Raw genomic sequence first — 23,943 nt, 5'->3', positions numbered from 1 at the left:
ACAAAATGAAAGGTCATCACATTCATATGCTTCAGCTTCAAGACATGTATACAAATTTGTTTATCTACACAAATGCTTGTGATTACAATCATCCATTTTATTAAACATTTATCAGAAACATAATTATATCAAGATAGTCTGTTCATCTATATCACTGTGTCCAGTTCTTAGTTCGATTTGGGGTCATGCTAACTTAGTCAATTTTTCACTGACTTCCCACAGTTTCTTAGCAACACCATCATCAGTTGCTACCTGAGGCCATGGTTCCACTTTACAGTTTCCATAATATTTTCCTGTTTCTTTTGCTACTTCATCAGCAATGCTGCAATATAAAACTGTTTGACAACCCTCAAAGTTTGTACGAGCGCCAAGTAGGAAAGCCAATGGAGTTAACAGAGTCTTAATGAACCGTGGCACCACATGTCTACTGATGTTTGTCATTACCATTCCTGGGTGCACGCAGTATACAGAGACGTTGCTACCACATAACTGTCGGGTTAATTCCCTTGAGAAAAGAGAATTCGCCAATTTGCTGTTGGCGTAGCTCTTAGCCTTGTTATATGCCTTCTCGCTTTGGAGGTCATCGAAATTGATAGTTCCTCTCTTATGAAGAGATGATGTTACAACAACCACTCTACTTGGTGCAGATTTCTTTAACATGTCTGTTAACAAATTAGTCAACAAGAAATGACCGATGTGATTAACACCCATCTGCATCTCAAAACCATCTTCAGTTTTTGTGTATGGACATTGGAATACGCCAGCGTTGTTTATTAACACATCCAACCTCTGTTCTTCTTTTCGCAAATTATCAGCAAACATCTGAATAGAATCTATTGACGCTAGATCAAGGTGCTTGACAACCAGCTCCCCGCTTTGCGTGCGTCGTCGGATTTCGTTGACAGCTTTCGTTGCTTTGCCCACATCTCTGCATGCCAAAATGACCCTTGCGTTTCGTTTGGCTAGTTCGGAGGCAGTAGCCTTTCCGATACCACAGTTAGCACCAGTTATCACTACCGTCTTTCCTGTCATCATTGCTTTGCTCGGACATACTTTAGCACGGTTCGCGATTCTACGTAGGACCAGCAAGGACACGGAAACTCCACCAGCTATGACAACCCAGAACCACGCCATGTTTGTTTACATCAGCCTAAATAGGAAAGAAGAACAGCATTGATTGGCTTATATTTTCCGTTTTCGACCAATCATTTTCACAGTGCAGACGATTTTTCAAGGGCGGATAACTCTAACATCGGTGAATGAGCCGTGAGAACCCAAAATGTTTGCGAACAAGATTTGGAAATCAGTCGTCACGGGTATGAAAAAATTCAAATGGTTCTAATATATTCTCATATTGTATTATGTGTAGATTTGTTTGTTTTATGTGCATATTGTTTACTGTGCATTAACTGGAAAACCCTAAACAAAGTGCTAGTTATGAATTGTCAGAATCTTGACTGTTTACCAGCGGTCAAAGTCCCTCATACTATCGTACTCAGCACAACCTCTCGGTCTGCATAACACGGCTTATTATTTTGCTTACCCGTGTTATACCTTCATGTCTGGGAGTTTTTGTACCTATCTAACTGCAATGAATTCTCCTGGCTGTAATTTTCTGGAGATTGATGTAATCTATTTTCAAAAGTATATTTTGATGGATATCGAAAAACATTATTATAGATGTTATATCAACCTCAATCAAATCTATAATAAATGAAAAAATATTTACATGAAGCAAGGTAATTGAGTAATTAGGGTTAATGTCAATGTCATGCCAAGTGCTCGTAAGCATTCGCTTGTCACAGTAAGACCAGGGTTCCATTCCCTGCATTTGTAGAGTGTGTGAAGCCGTGATATTGCTGGAATATTGTTAAAAGTGCAGTAAAACCACACTCCCTCACTCAATGACATGTTGTCAGTGCTTTGGGACTTGATAATAGGAAATAAGATGAGATATTTGCTCTATGTCCACAGCAACAAGAAGTAAAAGCCAGTTACAGTACATTGTGAGAGCCATGTGTAGTGCACAGACCCCCAAGTTTGAGACTCTGAACATCACCAGACCGCGGGACATGGTGGTTCAGGTCGAGCTGAACAGACCTGAGAAGCGGAATGCCATGAACCAAGCTTTCTGGAGGTACTGTTGTTCAGTTCTCATTTCAGTGCTCATGTACTGCACATGTGAATGTTTTCCTGTAGAAGTATGTCACTGTGGGGATGTGCAATATATATGGTAATATTATTCATGCTTGGGTATCGATCATAGTCCATTATAGAAATGTTAGATATGTAAAAGGTATAAGAAATATAATTAATTGTTTAAAAAACCCTCACATTTTGATGAAACACACTATTTATATTTCACTTTTGAAACATTTTATGTAGGAATTATTCATAAAAGCAAAAGATGGATTAATCAGGTCTAAGCTGTGAAAGACAAATGCTTCTAGATGGTTACTCTTATGGTTATCTTGGGGCCCTTGAAGTTGTTTGTTGTATCTGAATCTTGGGACAAATATAAGAATGATTCTTATCTATGGATCAAAAGTGATCTTCACATGCAATTAATGAAATGTTAAAAGGTATTTGATGGAAATGGTAAAATAACTCTTGGGTCATCAAAATCAGGATATTGTAATTTTATACACATGTACTTGTGCTTGGTTTCCTCGTGGAAATGTAGACCTGTGTATTCCTCAATTTGTACAAAGTTGTCGTGATTTTCAGTTAAGGCCTGGTCATGGTAAGCTCTGTGTATTTACATATCTTAACTTGTTACAACACAATGCATGACAAATATCTGTTACATGCTTGTCTGAATGATATGCTAATTTTATTGTTAGTTTCATTGTATTTGGAACTGTGGACCATGAGTTCAGAACTATGAAATTTTGAACACTGTGTAATAGTTCCTGTAACTCTAGAAGGCGACTGTTTTCTACAGAGAGATGGTCGAGTGTTTCAACTACCTAGCTGGAGACAGTGAGTGCCGTGCTGTTGTACTGACTGGAGCCGGGAAGATCTTCACAGCAGGTGGGACAGCTATGGGCAGGGATTTGCCTTGGTCTGTATGTGTCAGTCAGGGGAATCTCAGTTATAACAATTTCTATTGCAGGTAACAGGGTGAACACTGTACCAAGTGTGGGGATGCAAAAAACATGTTATAAACTTTGCTTATTAGATGGAATTTCTGTATTTGAATTGAAAGTTAGATTATGAATAATGAAAGTCTAACATGTATTAACATTCCTTTCACGTTTCACAATAAATAGAGAATATTTTAGTTATCACCCAGCAACCACAACACTAACCCTATATTTTTACAAAAGAGGTCTGGGTTTGTGTCTATTTTGAGCATTGACCAGTGGTTTTGTTGAATATTTTCATCAACTAATTAAAGAGATTTTCTGAATCACAGTAATAAACCCCAAAAAACTGAGAAGAAAAAAAGCCTGTTTACTTTGGTAATGGGGCTTCTACTGTTTCTTGCCTTCCTACTGCAGGTCTGGATATGGGAGACTTTGCTGGCATCATACAGGGCGATGATGATGATGTGGGCAGGAAGGGCTTCAGGATGCGTCAGACAGTCAATGCTATGCAGGAATCCTTCACTGTTATTGAGAGGGTATGTAACCCATTTACCCAGGATGGTACAGCTGGAATATTGCTAAAAGTGGCACATTCACCAATATGCCCAGTATCAGACATTCTGCAAGTCTTAGACCTTTCCAAGTGTTTATCTTATGACATGGTGATTCCCATATTAAATGTAGGACCAATCCATACAAAATTGGTTATTCAGAACTTTAAATTTAAAAAATAACCATATTATTACAAAGTATTTCTCATTCTACAGCAATAGCAGTTTGATTCTACAACAATACTGGCTTTTTACTAGGTTTACTAGGTGTTGTGGTGGTAAAGTTATGATAGACCCTTAATTAAAGAAAATATGCTTGAAAAGTGTTATCCTTGTGACTATCCATCTAAATTATGGTCACATTCACAGGAACAATTGTTGAAGACAACCTCTTGTATGTCCGACTCCTCCTGTACCACCTGGTGTTGCGACACCCCTTTCTACCACACTTACAGTCCCCCTCTGCTGTTATGTTGTTGTAAACAATATGTCTGACTCCTGTACCACCTGGTGTTACAACACCCCTTTCTACCACACTTACAGTCCCCCTCTGCTGTTATGTTGTTGTAAACAATATGTCTGACTCCCTGTACCACCTGGTGTTACAACACCCCTTTCTACCACACTTACAGTCCCCTCTGCTGTTATGTTGTTGTAAACAATATGTCTGACTCCTGTACCACCTGGTGTTACAACACCCCTTTCTACCACACTTACAGTCCCCTCTGCTGTTATGTTGTTGTAAACAATATGTCTGACTCCTGTACCACCTGGTGTTACAACACCCCTTTCTACCACACTTACAGTCCCCTCTGCTGTTATGTTGTTGTAAACAATATGTCTGACTCCTGTACCACCTGGTGTTACAACACCCCTTTCTACCACACTTACAGTCCCCCTCTGCTGTTATGTTGTATGTAGACAATATGTCTGACTCCTCCTCTACCACCTGGTGTTACAACACCCCTTTCTACCACACTTACAGTCCCCTCTGCTGTTATGTTGTTGTAAACAATATGTCTGACTCCTCCTGTACCACCTGGTGTTACAACACCCCTTTCTACCACACTTACAGTCCCCTCTGCTGTTATGTTGTTGTAAACAATATGTCTGACTCCTGTACCACCTGGTGTTACAACACCCCTTTCTACCACACTTACAGTCCCCCTCTGCTGTTATGTTGTAGACAATATGTCTGACTCCTCCTCTACCACCTGGTGTTACAACACCCCTTTCTACCACACTTACAATCCCCCTCTGCTGTTATGTTGTAGACAATATGTCTGACTCCTCCTCTACCACCTGGTGTTACAACACCCCCTTTCTACCACACTTACAGTCCCCTCTGCTGTTATGTTCTTGTAGACAATATGTCTGACTCCTCCTGTACCACCTGGTGTTACAACACCCCTTTCTACCACACACTTACAGTCCCCTCTGCTGTTATGTTCTTGTAGACAATATGTCTGACTCCTCCTCTACCACCTGGTGTTACAACACCCCTTTCTACCACACTTACAGTCCCCTCTGCTGTTATGTTGTAGACAATATGTCTGACTCCTCCTGGTGGTGTTACAACACCCCTTTCTACCACACTTACAGTCCCCTCTGCTGTTATGTTCTTGTAGACAATATGTCTGACTCCTCCTGTACCACCTGGTGTTACAACACCCCTTTCTACCACACTTACAGTCCCCTCTGCTGTTATGTTGTTGTAGACAATATGTCTGACTCCTCCTGTACCACCTGGTGTTACAACACCCCTTTCTACCACACTTACAGTCCCCTCTGCTGTTATGTTGTAGACAATATGTCCGACTCCTCCTGTACCACCTGGTGTTACAACACCCCTTTCTACCACACTTACAGTCCCCCTCTGCTGTTATGTTGTTGTAGACAATATGTCTGACTCCTCCTGTACCACCTGGTGTTACAATACTCCTTTCTACCACACTCTGCTGTTATGTTGTTGTAGACAATATGTCCGACTTCTCCTGTACCACCTGGTGTTACAACACCCCTTTCTACCACACTTACAGTCCCCCTCTGCTGTTATGTTTCAGTGTACTAAGCCAGTGATTGCTGCTATGCATAATGCCTGTGTGGGTGCTGGCCTTGACATGACCTCTGCCTGTGATATACGCTACTGCACCAGCGATGCATGGTTTCAGATTAAGGCAAGGAAAAACAATTTCTTTTTATTTGTATCATGGGGTGAATATTTCCGATTTTCTATTAATTTTTTCCATTTCTTGTAACCTTTAAAGATTTGACTGTATATTTTACAATGTATAAACAAACTTTCCAGGATTATATGTAGAACTTTATAAAAGAATATTCTCATGAAATTATCATACCTATCTTCCATCCTTTTATACGTCTATACCTTTGGAGTGAAGTTGTTGTCAGACTTTGAGTAAATAGTGAAATATGGAAGTTTATATCGAAATAACCTTAACATATGTTATGTTAAACTGTAAGAAAAACCAATATGAAATGCCCAAAACATAATCCAGAGGTTTTGATGCAGTCTATGAACATGATGACAAGATGTGAAACAGAATTCAGTTTATGTTTGATTTTGTTAAAGATGAACATGTTTCAAGTAAACCTATTTGTTATTCATGGTTGAATACTGAAAATATATCAAAATATAATCAGTGTTATCTATGTCCAGGAGGTGGATATTGGCTTGGCGGCAGATGTTGGAACAGCTGCAGAGGTTCCCCAAGGTGGTGGGCAATGACAGTTGGGTGAGGGAACTGGTCTACTCAGTCAGGAAGTTCTATGCTGATGAAGCTCTCTCCATGGGCTATGTCAGGTTAGCAAGTACCCTTCTAATGGAACTGTGTACCTGAAGCTACGAAATGTTGTAATCTTTGCCATGTTTGATACCATTGTCTTTTAGTATTTAACCCTTTTTATAAATAAATATGGACGCCTACCAGATTCTTGATACCTTTTGAATTAATTTTAAGGGTTGGTTGGGTAGTCAAGTGGTTAAAGTGTTTGCTCTTTTCATGGCTACGGCCAGGATGTGATAACCCATATATGTATACAATGTGTGAAGTCCATTTATGGTGTTCTGCATAGTGATATTGCTGGACTCTTGCTAAAATCTGTGTATAATCATCCTCACTCACACAGACCTGTGACCTCAGACTCACCCAGATTTTGTCAATATCAATCCTATCCCTTTGCTTGTGTGCTTTACCAAAGTGGTCAAGTTGTAGGTCGTCCATCACTTCAGGCTTTGTATAGTAAGCAGGCACTCTGTGCTATACCTGCAACACTGCTGAAGCAGCATAGAACTCAACTCACTCACTCACCATTTACATTTGTATCCCTAGTAGGTTTTAGTGTATGACCTGCATCACTTTAAGGTTTCCTTGTATCATTTGTATGTTAGCCTGACACAGTGTGCTGTAACTGCAACACTCCTTGAACCAGCATCAAACTCAACTCACTCACTCACCATTTACATTTGTATCCCTAGTAGGTTTTAGTGTATGACCTGCATCACTTCACGGTTTCCTTGTATCATTTGTATGTTAGTCTGACACAGTGTGTTGTAACTGCAACACTCCTTTATCCTTTACAGCATCAAACTCAACTCACTCACTCACCATTTACATTTGTATCCCTAGTATGTTTTAGTGTATGACCTGCATCACTTTACGGTTTCCTTGTATCATTTGTATGTTAGTCTGACACAGTGTGTTGTAACTGCAACACTCCTTGCACCAGCATCAAACTCAACTCACTCACTCATCTTTTACTTTTACATATCCTATGTTTCACTAGTAGTTTTAGTTCAGTAGTTCTTCTGATCCAGGTACTGAACTAACTAATAGCTTTCTTATTTGCAGTCGCATCTTCCCTGATAAAAAATCCATGGTGGAAGGGGCCCTTGATTTGGCAGTGCTTATTGCCAGCAAGAGTCCCATAGCTGTACAGGGTTCAAAGGTCAGTCTGGTGTATTCCGGGACCATGGAGTGGCAGAGGGTCTGGAACATATCGTGAGTAAGTAATATGGATCTTGTGTTTGGAACACATGTAATATGGAACTAAACTTTCCCTCATCATCCATTCTATTAGTAGTTTGGTAAGAATGTTTGTCAAGCATGTAGATATTCATATTATAAAATTTAGATGGGTTTTAGGAAGAAAAGATTATACATCTGTATACAGAAGCATCTATCTCACAAGCTAGGAATTTAAAAAATATTAAGTAAAACTTCACTTAGTAAGGAGGGAACTCTATTTTAATGAACTGATATATTTATCTTCACGATCCTGTTAAAAGTTTACAATTAACTGACCAGCACCCCCAAGAAATTTAAGTTACTCACAATGTGAAGGAAATAACAGCTTGCTTGTTTTTCAGCGTTTGTGGAACCAAGGCATGCTTCAGAGCGAAGATTTGATCAAAGCAGCCATGGCAGCCATGGCGAAAGAAACGTCAACTTTCTCCAAACTTTAGTTATTTGATGAAGAGAGTGGCTTCTATGCCGCATAATGAGAAATATCATTGCTGAAACATCAAGGAAATATCAGGGACGGCACTGCTAGTTGTCCATGTGTCCAGTTATGAGTACAAATCTGGAACAACTAGTTGATTTCTCCCATAATCAAAATGGGACCACAAGCGAGGGATGGATGTTAGCCCATACCAGCCTTGTTGATGTTACTGGTATCTAAACATCTATGTGAATTTCAAACATTTTGAGGGTATTGCTATATACTCTATTCATTGTCAATTATATAGCCAAAATTCTGAAATGCTCTGTAGACTAGTTTATTGGAGTGTGATTGAGTTAAGATTTTAAGTCACATCGGCAATATTTCAGACATATTGTGAGAATAGTTTATTGGAAGTGCCTTTCACTGTTATATGAATCAAGCTTTAAGATCTATTTCATCACCATGTTTGATAACAGAAACATGCGTGTGGTGTAGCACAGGGTATTTTGTGCTGTTCAGAAAGCCCTCAATTCTTTTCCCATCAGTCTTATGTGTAAAGCCAATGCTTTGTCATGATGTTAGACAATCGCTGGAAACTGGGGACTACCTCCAACTTGAAGAAACATAGCCCTCCATAGTCCATAGCATCCGGAGTGCCACTGTCACAGAGTCTGGTCTTATTGATCTGAAGCTATTATTTATTTGTATTGATTTGAGTGAGTTTGTCAGCTTGCCATGGCATATCCTTTACAATGCATTGTTTGAATAAATGTTTGTGATTGTCACCAGCTATTATATAACCATATAACAAAAACATTTAGCATAGTTATGACAAGACACACTTGTCAGTGTTTTTGAAAAAAATGTTCCATATGAATGTAAATGGATTGGTTTGCAATACATTATTTTTGTATACATATGTATTTGTGTGCTTTTTCTATTTGTTGTTTAGTATTTGTTATTTGACATAACACAGTGTTAGATGTCTGTGCAACTCTGGACACTGCTACGAGGGTGTTCAAAAAGTAGTCAGCCTAACTATATTCTGGATGTCCAATGTTTGAAAAGCTTCCATTTTAGTTTGAAGGAATCATTAGCAAAGCCATATAAAAAAATCACATATGTGGTTAACGAGATATTAGTCATCACAACACATTGGGCTATAACATTTCTTTAAAAATAGCAGAAAATGAAAACATGATCTGTCTGTCATTTGGTAATGGATAATGGTATGCCTTCAGATGATATCATATATCATATGTTCAGTGTAGTATTGGATGACTTCCCGGCATAATCAACATTCAAAGATTTGGATTGCTTGATTCATATTTAGACGGGGCTGTTTTTTAAGGACACCCCCCCATATTAATCTCTAAAACATTGTGTCCAGATATTCAAGCTGGCACTGTTTACAATGTACTGAGAGCTGACACTTGTGTGAGCGTTCAGTATTTAGTTTGAACCCTTGGCATCACATATGAATAAGTGAAAATATTACTTTAAGTTATTTCCTTATGATTACGTAATCTGAAAGGGGGTGGATCGTGTCTCCCAAAACAAGCTCTTTCAGTAAACATGAAGAGGAGAGTCAACTTTAACAAGCGATTGTAGTTTCAAATTGCTTTTTATGCACTTATATAATAAATATCGAAGTTTGATTCTAGCAGACTTCAAACACACAATGTTTTTCTTGCATAATTTGTTTCCTGACGTTTGTGATGCATTTATTGCAGAATTTGCTTTTGTTTTGGAGGGTACCAAGATAAAAGCCAAACAAAATGGGGATCGTGAGGCTGGAACATACCAAAACAAAATAGCTTGAGGTTGACAGAAAATATGTACAAAAATAAATCATAAAAACAGCTGCAATTGTATCATCTTGGTGAGGCCGACTACTTTTTGAACTCCCCTCATATACCATGCATCAAGGAGAAAATACTGAATAATTAAAACTAGGGGAACCAAGCTTCAGGATGAATTGCTATCTATGAAGGAGTTGTTTTTTTTGTTTTACAGTGAGCTGTTCTGGTAGCTTCGTTGTCACTGTAAATTTGCTTTCCTCAGTAATTCAAGTGTCCTCAGATTTGTTTGATTCTCATCTTGGGTTTGGGTGTCCCAGTTCCATATCTTGTTCATGTGTTATTCAGAAGTGGCGTATGGGTTTGCCTTCCTCTCCCATAGTAAGCTTGCATTTCATCATTAACAGGAACACTTGTCAAAAACATTGGAACTGAAACATTCACTTATTTTTAGTTGCCCAGGGCACCTGGGTTAGAATACAGGTTCCCAACACCTTGTGCTTCTCATACGAGGCAACAAAATGGGTTTCTGTCCATATTGGTTTAAAACATGGTAAGATGCTTATTGATGTTTACCGTTATGTTAAGCTGTGTATTGAATATTGTCATTAGCAGACAGGCAGGCAGACACACAGGTGTCAATAAAACAAGACATTGAGTTTTGTCTGCAGACAACGACATATCTATATCACAGTTAGAAATCTGTCAACGCTAAATAATGACATTGCTTTTAAGTATCGAACTGAGAAAGTGACTCGGTAAGAAGAACGTGTGGTGAAATTATATAAACAGTTAATTTACTGTCATAACATATAAAAAGCTCGCGCCTGTGAGATATCAACAAAACATTAGAAAAATAGCTCACACCAAAGCCTTCACCGAGTATTCACCGGACAACCCGCTTCCAAGCTGCGCGAACCTATTTCACTGCGCACGTGCTATGAGCGCAGCCCAGATGTTGAAACCCGTTTTCCCCAGAAAAGTCTGGGGAAAATTAGTGAAACGTTTTAACTCCGATTTCGCGCGTTTTTTTTTATCGCGTTATTTTTCAACTTTATAAGTTGAATTTGCATTTTTGTCGATTTGTTTCGGTAAGTCCATACCGAAAGGTATCAGAATCTGCAAAGTTGTGTTTTACGTTGCATGTGACCTTTAAGGCCATGGGGAAAAGATGGTGACCGTTACTTACTTCAAACGTCAAGTGCATTTGATCTGTTACGCTTAAAGAGTTAGAAGTGGGGGTATAGGCACTTGTAATATGTTATCTGTGTATGACGAATTTGTACTTTCCTGGCAATATAATTTAAACAATGAACTGTTGGACATGCGGATTATACACCATTCTTGAAAACATTGATTTGATCAAAACCTAAGAATAGTAACACATCTATGATCCTCATCATATACATCACCATCAAAAACTACTACTTGTTTTCTTCCATTTCTTACCAAAATCAACGTTATCATTTCTTTTGCCGGGCTGTTTAAAAGTCATTGCAGGTACTTTCAAACATGGAAGTAGCCCCGTCACCGGCCTATACTCAAAGCTTCTGAAGACTTGTAATACAAGATACTTCCATCAAGATAACATAACTTCAAGATTTTAAAAGGGGAGGGGTAGCATTTGCTTGTCACGTAGAAGACCCGGGTTCGATTCCCCACATGGATACAATGCGTGAAGCCCATTTCTGGTGTCCCCCGGCCCTGATATTGCTGGAATATAATGAAAAGGAGGAGAAAACACACATTCATGATCACTTCAGACTTAAAGTCTCAGTTTTGTACAAGAAGACTGAAGCGCAACCATAACAGCCAGTGGATGATTCTCAGACACATGTTCCGAAATGACCAGTCTTATGATAACCTTGCCGAGCTTTGATAGTCCAACAAGACCACTTTTAACATTTCATGACGGTATCGAACTCCATTACATAGAAACTGAACCATAACCACGTAACCATGTTTTATGAAAGAAGAAACACACTCATGACGTGACAACTCGATTGTATGCTAACCAAACCCTTGATTCAAAAATGACCTCATCCTTGAAATACGTTTTCATTAACCAGACTTTGTTTAATCCTGTTTTATGAAGGTCAACAGATGACCTTGACAACCAACCTCGATAATCTCCAGGGTATACGCTACGATAACTCTCCACTATAGATATTATCGAGGATGGAGTTACAACTGGTCATCAGCATCTCATGCTTGATGTAAGAGGCAACTAAAGTCATCAGGTGGGCGGGCTCGCTGACTTGGTTGACACACGTTATCGTATCCCAATTACGTAGATCGAATATCATGATTTCCATCGTTGGATTGTCTGGTCCAGACTCGTTTATTTGCACACCGACGTCATATATCTTGAAAATAACAGAAGGTAGCACTTAAACTAACCCAGCACACATACCAAGCTTAGTGGTTCTATATTAATACTTCTCTAGTATGGGTAGCTTCAATCTTTTGGCCCAGACGTCAAAAGCACCTTCGTTCTGCTGTATGTCTTCTGCGTGCTGTCCAGAATGCGTGATCGTAATTAGAAACGAAATTAGCCATACTGCAATGGTATGCCAATGCCCTATGACGTTACACTATTGTCTTTGGCTGGACTAATCTAACATAGTAATTTCAAACAAACACGTAGAACGGCAAAAGGGTGTCAAATATTCATCAAAGTTGCATTTCTGTTCAATTAATTACTCCATCAATCGAAACTATATTTCACCCAGACATAGATACTATCAGGGATACTCTACAACAGGGCCTTATATAGCCTCCCTGATACTATCAATACCGCTCTAAGTTTATTTAATAAGAAGCTCATATATCATGACTGAAAACAGGGCCGTGATATAGTCTCCCTGATACTCGGGCAACTCTAAGTTTATTTAATAAGAAGCTCATATTCATGACTGAAATGGGCTGGGGTGGTGAGTCCAACTGCATGCATGTTCTTGGATGCTGAGGTGAACGGCATTGTGTCCTCTTCTCCCCCAATTGAATCATAGCCCTTAACCTTTTTAACTTTTTTAGAAATGTCCAGAAATCGAATCATCTTGTCAAGATTTATGCACTCCTTTGCTAGACGGTCACTATACACCCCCCACCCCACCCCTAAAATCATCATCACCACCCCTAGGACTCGGGAACGGTGGGTGACAAACAACCATTTACAAATGTGTACCCTAAAAAATCAGAATACAGAAACGTACCCGGTAACTTAAACGGAGGACGAGTCCATATTCCGCAACCCAAAACGTATATATGTAGTTGTTCCCGTTCAACTTCACTGCAAGTGGTATTGTGTATCGCGAACTAATTTTTTAACGTAAATGCTGGTTTCTTATATAACGCTATCAAATGTACCTAATAGAACAGTATGACAGTTTCGATCAAGAAAACGGCACAATGCGACTTGACCCGTCAAAGGATACGTTTCTGTATTCAGATTTTGGCTAGGGTACCTGGGGTGCAATTAGTTGCACGGTGTTTTGAAAGGGTACAGTTCGATACTTACATCAACGTCATTATTTAGCATTATAAGAATTTCTAACTGCATGTGATATAGATATGCATCTGTCACAGACAAAACTCAGTGTCAGTTTTATTGACACCCATGTGTCTGCCTGTCTGCTAATGACAATATTCAATACACAACTTAGATCACTGACCACATGCAATTTGAACTTAGCACCTATCAGGCTATACATCATAAACAAAACGCATTGATTTATGGCCCGTGCACTCGAGTTCTGTCTCCAGCACATTATGTAATTACACAGACAGGCAGGTGTGATACTTGTAGTCATGACGTGTATTTATGTTTGTGGGTTGCAAACAAATTGCGTCCATTTCTCGGATGACTGGATCGGACGGAAACCGATTGTCATGTTCAAGTCCTGCTTTGTACTTGGACGACAGCCACGCAGTAGTTCACCATCTCAGTATTTGTTGATTGGATCAAACGCAAATGCAGAGAGCATGTATTTACAAAACCCAACATCTCTATATACATTCTTTATGGATAAAAACTTCTTTTATTGTATATGATGCGACGTTTCGGTACGGATTCATATACCGTTGTCGCTCTTGCTTGACAACGGTATATGCGTCTTACTTTCTTATTACTCACCATACTTCTAAAATGCCAATCAAACAGATCATCTCTATATGTACACACAATGAGCCTTCAGCGTATCGGCAAATGAACCAGCCAATGAAAGACTTCGTTACACTTGAGTGCACGCCCATCCGCTCTGACTGGGTTCGGTATCCCGGGTGCTTCGTTTCGAGGGAAGTAAACCCAAGTACAAAATATTGCACTTTTGATTTGCGATTGTACGCTTATAATTTTGTTTATTTGTTTTTTCATAATTAGCAATGTATATTATGGGTCATGAATAAGTGATAGTTGTGTTTTAATTATGTTTGATTTTTGCATGTGACCTTTAACTTAAACCTGCTTGATGTGACCGTAGATGTCCGGTGGATGTCATTGTGGGCAGCTTCAATAACAACTCAATCAGCTCAAATCCTGAATGAAAAAGGGGAAAAGAAATGTAATATTAGTTCCCATTTATTATTCATTTAGTCACATTAATTAAGTTGAATGCGATATATAACATGTTTAAAAGACGTGCTTTCATAAATTGGCGCCGCAACAGTATAGATTTTCGACCAATCGTTTCACATAAGCTGGTTCCCGGCTCCTTTTGCGCGCGCTAACGTATATTGCGATATGCGAGACGGGGCCCAGCTTATCGTCCACATAGCAGACGAACAAGGGTAGGTAACTCTAATACCACTGAACAAGCAGACTCGATAAAACCAATGCCTGCTAGCAATAATTGGAAATCGTTCGTCACAGGTATGAAAAATGAAATTGATTCACATATATAAAGTCTGATTTTTATTATTTTTATCTTTTTATGTGTATTAAGCACTGTACAGTGAATGACATAACTGGTACACTGAGTGTTAGCTTGTGTAGTTCCATCGTCAGAAACTAGGCTATATAACTATAACAGTATAAGTGTTATTTTACCTGTGGTCAAAGTCCATACAAACTATATATTCGGCTCGAACTCTCTCTCAAAACAACACGGCTTATATTCATCTCAATCGTGTTACGTACATGCAGAGGATTTATTTGGTACTTAAACTAGCGGTAATTAATTAGGATATCCTACGTATTTAAATAGTAATATATTTCTCACTGATATTTGTTCCAAAAGGTATAGCTAATTTGGGGTTTGCAAAACCTCAGTTTTATAGCAATATACACATTTTAAAAAAGGGCATCAGATGTGAAAGGGTATGTCAGCCAATATGCCAACTCCTAAAGGTTAACGAAGTTTACAAAAATGTAAATATTTAGCTTAATACCGTAGAGAAGGTCAATGACATATCGTCAGTGCTTCAGGTTTAAAAATGGGAAATAAGATCAGATATTTACTCTATGTCCATAGCAACAAGAAGCTACAGTACATTGTGCGAGAGCCATGTGTAGTGCACAGACCCCCAAGTTTGAGACTCTGAACGTCACCAGACCGCGGGACATGGTGGTTCAGGTTGAGCTGAACAGACCTGAGAAGCGGAATGCCATGAACCAAGCTTTCTGGAGGTACTGTTGTTGTTGTTGCACATTTGCTGCATACATGAATGTTTTTATGTTGAAGTATGTCACCGCACTGTATTGCTACTGTGATCTGGTGCAACACTATGTTGCTGGTAAAATTATTGATACTTGCATGTAGATCAAAGCCCATTTCATTTCAAATTTACTATGTCATTATGAAATATTTAATAAAGCCCCATATTTTAATAAAACAGACTCTGTTTCTTATTATATTTGTATACGATATCTAAAGTTCGATTATTGCTATTTATATTTTATTCTGCCATGTTTGACGGGAGTTATGAAGGTTGTGGTAATATATTCTTCAGTTTGCACAACATTATTACATTTGCCAGGCTAGGCATGATAAAGTTACTTTTGTTATACCTGATTTACCTGAACTATATGTATTACATTTTCATATAGAAAGGATGTTCTTTGTCATCCAAATTGACAATTCACCAGTATCACTATAGCTGTTGTATTGATTTCATGCACTCATTTGTAGAAGGTGCTGTTTGTATGTCATTTAAGAATAATATCACGTCCTTCCAGTTTGTTTCTTTTCATGCCAGTATTGAGTAAACAGTTGATTGACAGACTATGATGTCTATAAAATGAGGGAAAAATTATGTCAGTTATTATTTTTGCTTGTGTAAAACTCATTGAAGGGCTTGGAATGAATTTAAAGGGAAATCTACCAAGCCAACTGCACATATATAAAAATGTTATGTTCTATATGAAGTGATGTTGCTGTGCACATTACTACTGAATTTAGAACTGTGGACCGTGAGTAGGTAAATAATAAACACAAGAAGAATATTTTTAACACACCTTTCCAGGCTTGATGTCCTGTGCAAAGTGTACAATTTGAGTATATAGCTCAGAACAAATAGTATGCTTGTTTAAAGAAGTGAGTTTTCAGGAGAGATTTGAATGTCTGGTAGTCAGAACTGGATAGGATGAATCAAGGCAGGTCATTCCATTGTTTTGCAGCAGCATTGGAGAAGGCATGGTGTCCATATTTAGCTTGTTTGACTTTGGGGATAACAAGAAAGCACTGATTCTCTGATCTCAGAGGTCTAGATGGTACATAAGCCTGAAGAATTTTGTGGGTACTATGCACCATGAGGCCAGATATACAACTATACCGAGGGGAAACAAATAAGAAAACATCACTTCATGGGAGTATTCCTTTATAGTTTTCAGATTTCTTCCCACAGCGCTCTTCACAGCTGGTGATGAAAACTGGGAAATATTAAAGGAACATTTGAATTTTCCTGTGTTCCTTTATTTGTTTCTCTCAGTATATTGTTTTTCATTTGAATCTGAGGACCACCTAAATAAATATTTCTGTGCATAATGGTGTGACGATGTTTTGCTGATTTTCATGCTTGATTTTGAACATTTTGTAATAGTTCCTGTAACTCTAGAAGGCTACTGTTTTCTACAGAGAGATGGTCGAGTGCTTCAACTACCTAGATGGAGACAGTGAGTGCCGTGCTGTTGTACTGACTGGAGCCGGGAAGATCTTCACAGCAGGTGGGACAGCTATGTGCAGGGATTTGCCTTGGTCTATGTATTTGTTTGTTAGGGGAATCTCAGTAATAGCAATGTCCATTGCAGGTAACAGGATGAACACTGTACCAATTGTGGGGATGCAAAGAACATGTTATATGAACAACATATATTTTGCTTATTAAATGGAATTTCCATATTTGAATTGAAAGTTCGAGCCTGAGTGATGAAAATCTAATGTGTAGTAACATTCTTTTCACATTTCACAAGAAATAAAGATTTTTTTATGTCACCCTGAAGCCGCAACACTAACCCTATAATTTTACTGAAGAGGTCTGATTCTGTGTCTATTTTGACCATTGGTCAACAGTTTTATTGAATATTTTCACCAACTAATTAAAAAGATTTTCTGAATGACAGCAATAAACCCCAAAATTTCAGGCCTGGATCTGGGAGGCTTCGCTAGTATGGACATCATGCAAAGAGATGCTGATGTGGGCAGGAAGGCTTTCAGGATGCGCCAGAATCTCAGGCCTATGCAGGAATCCTTCACTGTTATTGAGAGGGTATGTACCTGACTTGTGCCCTGCCATGATATTGTTGGAATATTGCTAATAGTAGCTTAAAGCCCTTACTCACAAATGGGCCTGGCTGTTGATACAGAGACTGATAACTGTTGACTAAATATTTATCGATCATCAATAAATATCAGAAGTAAAGGTGAAAAAATAAGTCTTGTTAGTAATTCTTTATCATGTTGAGTTATGTATGATGTACGGAAAGTACCAATGTTTTGCAAAAACAAACTGAAGGAAGGGAGATAACTCTAAATTTGTTTTTCTTGTCGTCTGCTTGATTCTATGTCATCTGAATATCTAGTGTTGGCTATTGCCTAACTCTGACACTGTTTTTTATGATCCGATACCCGTGTTTCAGACACTTCAAAATTAACATTGAGGTGTTTGGTAAGATAAATACATTGTTCACTGGTTCCTCGTGGTTCATGGGTTTGTTTATGTTTGTTTATGTTCCCCTCGCCCTTCAGCATCAACCCATGTCCACTTCGAGACAAGTGAACAACTTATATTATTGTAGACAGCAGTTGTTGTACTCCTCCTGAAGTACCTGGTGTTACAACACTCCTTTCTACCACCTGGTGTTACAACACCGCTTTCTACCACACTTACAGTCCCCCTCTGCTGTTATGTTATTGTAGACAATATGTCCGACTTCTCCTGTACCACCTGGTGTTACAACACCCCTTTCTACCACACTTACAGTCCCCCTCTGCTGTTATGTTATTGTAGACAATATGTCCGACTTCTCCTGTACCACCTGGTGTTACAACACCCCTTTCTACCACACTTACAGTCCCCCTCTGCTGTTATGTTCTTGTAGACAATATGTCCGACTCCTCCTGTACCACCTGGTGTTACAACACCCCTTTCTACCACACTTACAGTCCCCCTCTGCTGTTATGTTGTTGTAGACAATATGTCCGACTCCTCCTGTACCACCTGGTGTTACAACACCCCTTTCTACCACACTCTGCTGTTATGTTTCAGTGTACTAAGCCAGTGATTGCTGCTATCCACAGTGCCTGTGTGGGTGGTGGCCTTGACATGACCTCTGCCTGTGATATACGCTACTGCACCAGCGATGCATGGTTTCAGATTAAGGCAAGCAGAAAGGATTTCTTTTTTTATTTAATCAGTTTGTCAAAATGTAAATTTGTAAACTTTTATTTTCTTCTCTCTCACTTTTTCTCAACTGCTCGTAATGCTGAGTGGAAGCAAAATGTTTTCCTTGTGAGATGTCACCGAAACACTATCAATTGACAGTGGACCCTTCCACCAGTGCAAGCTCTGGTTTAGTCCTGCCTCTTCCCCAATTTAGTCATTCTATTATTGCGACAGAGTAAAGATGTATAGTTTCAGAGATTTCATTCAAGTTAGAAAAGCACAGGGCTTACCCAAGCATGCTACCACTATGATTGGGTTGTGTGTGAATGAGGTGTTGTGAAGTTGTGTCTTGGTTTTGAATATATGCGTTCATCATTCTGTCCAGGAAGTTGATATTGGTGTGGCGGCAGATGTTGGAACACTGCAGAGGTTCCCCAAGGTGGTGGGCAATGACAGTTTGGTGAGGGAACTGGTCTACTCCGTCAGAAGGTTCTATGCTGATGAAGCTCTCTCCATGGGCTATGTCAGGTTAGCAAGTATCATTGTTAAATGGGACTGTGTATAGTCAGTGTTTCTGTCAATCTGTCCAGGAGGTGGATATTGGTCTGGCGGCAGATGTTGGAACGCTGCAGAGGTTCCCCAAGGTGGTGGGCAATGACAGTTTGGTGAGGGAACTGGTCTACTCAGTCAGGAAGTTCTATGCTGATGAAGCTCTCTCCATGGGCTATGTCAGGTGGGAAGTGTATGACCTGCAAGACTTTAAGGTTTCCTTGTATCCTTTGTATGTTAACCTGACACAGTGTGCTGTAACTGCTAGGGATGCCACGATACATCCATACATCAATGCATCGATACTTTTTCTAAGACAATACAGTTATCGATACATTCAAAGCTCTATCAATATTTAGTTTTGAAATTATCGGTTTAAATATGTATATGTATCGTTAACATTTTGCAATTGTATCATGTTTTTTGATGTTATGAGAGTTATAAATGAATATTTTCATGCACAAAGAAGGGAAATTAGATTTTTTAATCTCTGAGAATCAAAAACGTTGATCTTTTCATGGACAATTATAAAATATGAAATATTAATGTTGAAAATGTAACTAAATTTACGCAATAATGTCGCGAAAATAGGTATCGTGATACATGTCGAATCTGACATGAGTATCGTGATACGTATTGATTCATGAAACTTATGTATCGTGACATCCCTAGTAACTGCAACACTGCTTGAACCAGCATCAAACTCAACTCACTCACTCATCTTTTACATTTATATCCCTAGTAGGTTTTAGTGATGACCTGCAAGACTTTAAGGTTTCCTTGTATCATTTGTATGTTATCCTGACACAGTGTGCTGTAACTGCAACACTCCTTTTTATTTTAGAACATAAATTCTGCAAACAAATCACAGAGTTGGTCTGATGTTTTGATTATGATCAGCGTTTCATTGAGTATTATAAGTTTATTACTTTTCGGGTAAGATTGCAATTCATTGGTCTGCTTTTGAGCCAAACGGACTATAGTAGTTTTAGTTCAGTAGTTCTTCTGATCCAGGTACTGGTACTAACTAATAGCTTTCTTATTTGCAGTCGCATCTTCCCTGATAAGAAAGCCATGGTGGAAGGGGCCCTTGATTTGGCAGTGCTTATTGCCAGCAAGAGTCCCATAGCTGTACAGGGTTCAAAGGTCAGTCTGGTGTATTCCCGGGACCATGGAGTGGCAGAGGGTCTGGAACACATCGTGAGTAATATGGAACTTGTGGCGTATGTAACTTTCCCTCTCATCCATTCTATTAGCTGTTTGGAACACATCGTAAGTAATATGGGACTTGGGCGTATGTAACTTTCCCTCTCATCCATTCTATTAGCTGTTTGGAACACATCGTGAGTAATATGGGAACTTGTGGGTATGTAACTTTCCCTCTCATCCATTCTATTAGCTGTTTGGAACACATCGTAAGTAATATGGGACTTGGGCGTATGTAACTTTCCCTCTCATCCATTCTATTAGCTGTTTGGAACACATCGTAAGTAATATGGAACTTGGGCGTATGTAACTTTCCCTCTCATCCATTCTATTAGCTGTTTGGAACACATCGTAAGTAATATGGAACTTGGGCGTATGTAACTTTCCCTCTCATCCATTCTATTAGATGTTTGGAACACATCGTAAGTAATATGGAACTTGGGGTGTATGTAACTTTCCCTCTCATCCATTCTATTAGCTGTTTGGAACACATCGTAAGTAATATGGGACTTGGGCGTATGTAACTTTCCCTCTCATCCATTTTATTAGATGTTTGGAACACATCGTAAGTAATATGGAACTTGGGTGTATGTAACTTTCCCTCTCATCCATTCTATTAGATGTTTGGAACACATCGTAAGTGACATGGAACTTGGCTGTATGTAACTTTCCCTCTCATCCATTCTATCAGCTGTTTGGAACACATCGTAAGTGACATGGAACTTGGCTGTATGTAACTTTCCCTCTCATCCATTCTATCAGCTGTTTGGAACACATCGTAAGTAACATGGAACTTGGGGCGTATGTAACTTTCCCTCTCATCCATTCTATTAGCTGTTTGGAACACATCGTAAGTAATATGGAACTTGGTTCATACGTAACTTTCCCTCTCATCCATTTTCTATAGGCTGTTTGGAACACATTGTAAGTAACATGGAACTTGGGGTGTATATAATTTTCCCTCTCGATTCTTTTAGCTGTTTGGAACACATTGTAAGTAATATGGAACATGTGTACTTTATGCACCCTGTTAGCATTTAAGAAAGACTGTTAGTCAAATTTGTCGATATGATTCGTATTTATCTAATTTAAGTAGGTTTTAGAAAAAAATATAAATATACAGCTGTACACAGAAGCACCTCTCCACTATATTATTGAATTGTACTTCACTTAATGGTGTCTTCAAATTAATTAAAAAGTGTCATAGTCACGAATGCATTTGATTTATGAACATATAACAGTTGGAGCTAAATGGTAAGGAACATTAAATTAGCAAGGGTCAATGTCAACATTCATTTGTTCAAAGCAATTGCACCTCTTGCCAAACATTATGTTTAACAACAAAAGTACTAGACTCTGTACTTTTACCAAGAAAGTGTAATCCCAAATATAATATATGTTACATTTGACCACTTTCTAAATGGCATTATGTAATCATAGCTTTTGGCCGTGGTAGCTGTGCAAATTTACACTTATCAGAGGGGTACACAAAGTCTGCAGTCTAGACTACCAGTTGTCCGATTTCCATTTTTGTGGAAGTCGCGGTGGCTGAGCGGGTTAGGTGGCTGACTTTGTGTGCTGGTAATTAGGATGTGTTCGAATCCCAGATGGGACTCAACCTAACAATAGTTACAATAGTACTAGAATCTGTACTAAGTCTTGACTAAGAAAGTGTAATCCCAAATATAATACATGTTAAACATTATGTTGTTTCTCGTCTCATTGGTACAATGTCAAATGAAGCGTTACTGGTGTACCATCCGGTGATTTTATCAAAATATATGGGTGAAAAACATACTCAGGTATATTCAATTGTAGCTGAAAATGTTCTGTGAAGTTCCACACCACTATCGTCAGTGTTGGAAAACAACCTAACTACAAAGGTGTCTGACTGTTTCGAGGTCAAGAGGTCACGTCCATCGTAATTTCCCTTAAAATCAAAATGGATGTATGGTCAAATCTCTGTCTGTGTGTTAAGTATACTTTCAGATGGATTAATGGAGGTTGTTAATTTGCACTACATTTACTTACTCCGTGTCAAGTGTGGTTATAGAAGCTACACAATGTAAATATGTCCTTGAGGCAAAACAGAAATACAAAATCAGAGCTTCAGGTTGATATGGATATTTTGTCAATCATAATCACAGCAAGGTCAGGGATCCATACAGATTAGACATGGAAGGTAATTTTTTCAATAACGTCAATGTTACATGTAACTGACCAGCACCTCCAAGCAATTTAGTTGCTGTGAAGGAAGTAACAGCTTGATTGGTTTTCAGAGTGTGTGGAACCAAGGCATGTCTCAGAGTGAAGATTTGACCAAAGCAACCATGGCGGCCATGCAGAAAAAAACGCCAACTTTCTCCAAACTTTAATCTGTTGATCAAGACAGTATCTTCTGTGCCACATATTGAGACTAAAATAAACATTACAGATACATTGCGAGAAACTGTGCTCAAACCATCGGTGAACTGTAGACTGTTGTACATTGATAGGCCGTGAGACTAATCACTTTGTCCTGAGCTGAGTAAAATCCTTGAACAACAAGTTGTTCCTTCAGATAATATAGGTATAGACATAAACAAGGCTGGAGAGAGCTGTAGGCTATTTGTTACTTGTATTTTACTCAAGGTGCCTGTCCCTGTGGTATGATCAAAGTGTCTTGGTTTGTGAGAAACAAGAAGCATGCTTGGAGGACAGCCTAGTGGGTTGTGTGTTTGTTCTAAAGCCCTCATGATTCTTTTACCATCTATGTAATGTGTCAAGCCCATGCTTCGACATAAAGCTGCACAATTGCTGTAAACTGATGAACCTGTGTCCAGAGCTTGAAAAACATTACCCTTCTTGATTTGATGAAGCTGCTTTTGTTGAACTTGATTGCTTAAGTTTGTCAGCTTGTGCTAGCATGTCCTTTATAATGCATTACTTGGACAAATGTTAGTGATTCTCACAAGCTATTTGAGGGGCTGGCTACAAAGATCGATAATTGGAAATAATGTTGATTGGAAGAATTGTAAACGATCATTAATATGAAAATTATGGCATGGGTAATATTGAACAAAAGCTTTTGTGATGAAATATAGTTTTAGCTCAATATCACAATACACAAAGTTAGGTCTTCCAGCATGGGCTGCTTCTAAATTATGTTCAGGATGCTGTTTGGTTAGTTATCTATCCATGCATAAATATATCATGCAATTTTCAACTGTGATGTGTAATATGTTGATTTCTTCCTGGAGTTTTTGCTTAACGTCACTTCTCCAATATATATTGAGAATAGATCAATATTTGATCTCTGTGATCTATATTGATAGTCAGCCTTAGATATAACCATACAAAATACAACCAGCATATATCATATTTATATCCAGATATATTTGTGTTTCAAATGAAGTGGTTTTAATAAATTATTTTTGTATATATTTAGTTGTATTCTTTTTACTATCCTATACATGTATTATTACA

At 38.6% G+C, this 23,943-nt stretch overlaps 3 protein-coding genes across 4 annotated transcripts; 2 read left to right on the top strand and 1 right to left on the bottom strand.

The window, feature by feature from the left end:
• Positions 1–45: 45 nt before the first annotated feature.
• Positions 46–1,211, bottom strand: LOC124255392 (retinol dehydrogenase 14-like). The gene has a single exon (XM_046689300.1). The coding sequence runs from the start codon at positions 1,132–1,134 to the stop codon at positions 184–186; it is 951 nt and encodes a 316-aa protein (XP_046545256.1). The 5' UTR covers positions 1,135–1,211; the 3' UTR covers positions 46–183.
• On the top strand, positions 1,205–9,024 carry LOC124255393 (delta(3,5)-Delta(2,4)-dienoyl-CoA isomerase, mitochondrial-like). Its single transcript, XM_046689301.1, is given in 10 exon segments — positions 1,205–1,316; positions 1,975–2,137; positions 2,945–3,033; positions 3,504–3,625; positions 5,704–5,817; positions 6,318–6,353; positions 6,355–6,461; positions 7,510–7,619; positions 7,622–7,659; positions 8,028–9,024. Coding segments are annotated over 10 exon segments (912 nt in total). The 5' UTR covers positions 1,205–1,279; the 3' UTR covers positions 8,124–9,024.
• Positions 9,025–14,691: 5,667 nt separating this feature from the next.
• On the top strand, positions 14,692–23,900 carry LOC124255394 (delta(3,5)-Delta(2,4)-dienoyl-CoA isomerase, mitochondrial-like). Of its 2 annotated transcripts, none has more exons than XM_046689303.1 (8): positions 14,692–14,773; positions 15,375–15,529; positions 16,977–17,065; positions 17,483–17,607; positions 18,607–18,720; positions 19,314–19,456; positions 20,322–20,472; positions 22,758–23,900. In XM_046689303.1, the coding sequence occupies exons 2-8, from the start codon at positions 15,408–15,410 to the stop codon at positions 22,851–22,853; spliced, it is 840 nt and encodes a 279-aa protein (XP_046545259.1). In that variant the 5' UTR covers positions 14,692–14,773; positions 15,375–15,407; the 3' UTR covers positions 22,854–23,900. The 2 variants fall into 2 exon arrangements, with proteins under 2 accessions (XP_046545259.1, XP_046545258.1); XM_046689302.1 differs by lacking the exon at positions 14,692–14,773 and adding an exon at positions 15,026–15,073.
• Positions 23,901–23,943: the final 43 nt, after the last annotated feature.

The sequence above is a fragment of the Haliotis rubra genome, unplaced genomic scaffold (assembly GCF_003918875.1).
Source record: "Haliotis rubra isolate DU_JTF1 unplaced genomic scaffold, ASM391887v1 Scf6, whole genome shotgun sequence".
NCBI classification, from domain to species: domain Eukaryota; kingdom Metazoa; phylum Mollusca; class Gastropoda; order Lepetellida; family Haliotidae; genus Haliotis; species Haliotis rubra.
This window is presented reverse-complemented; position numbering and strand designations above follow the sequence as displayed.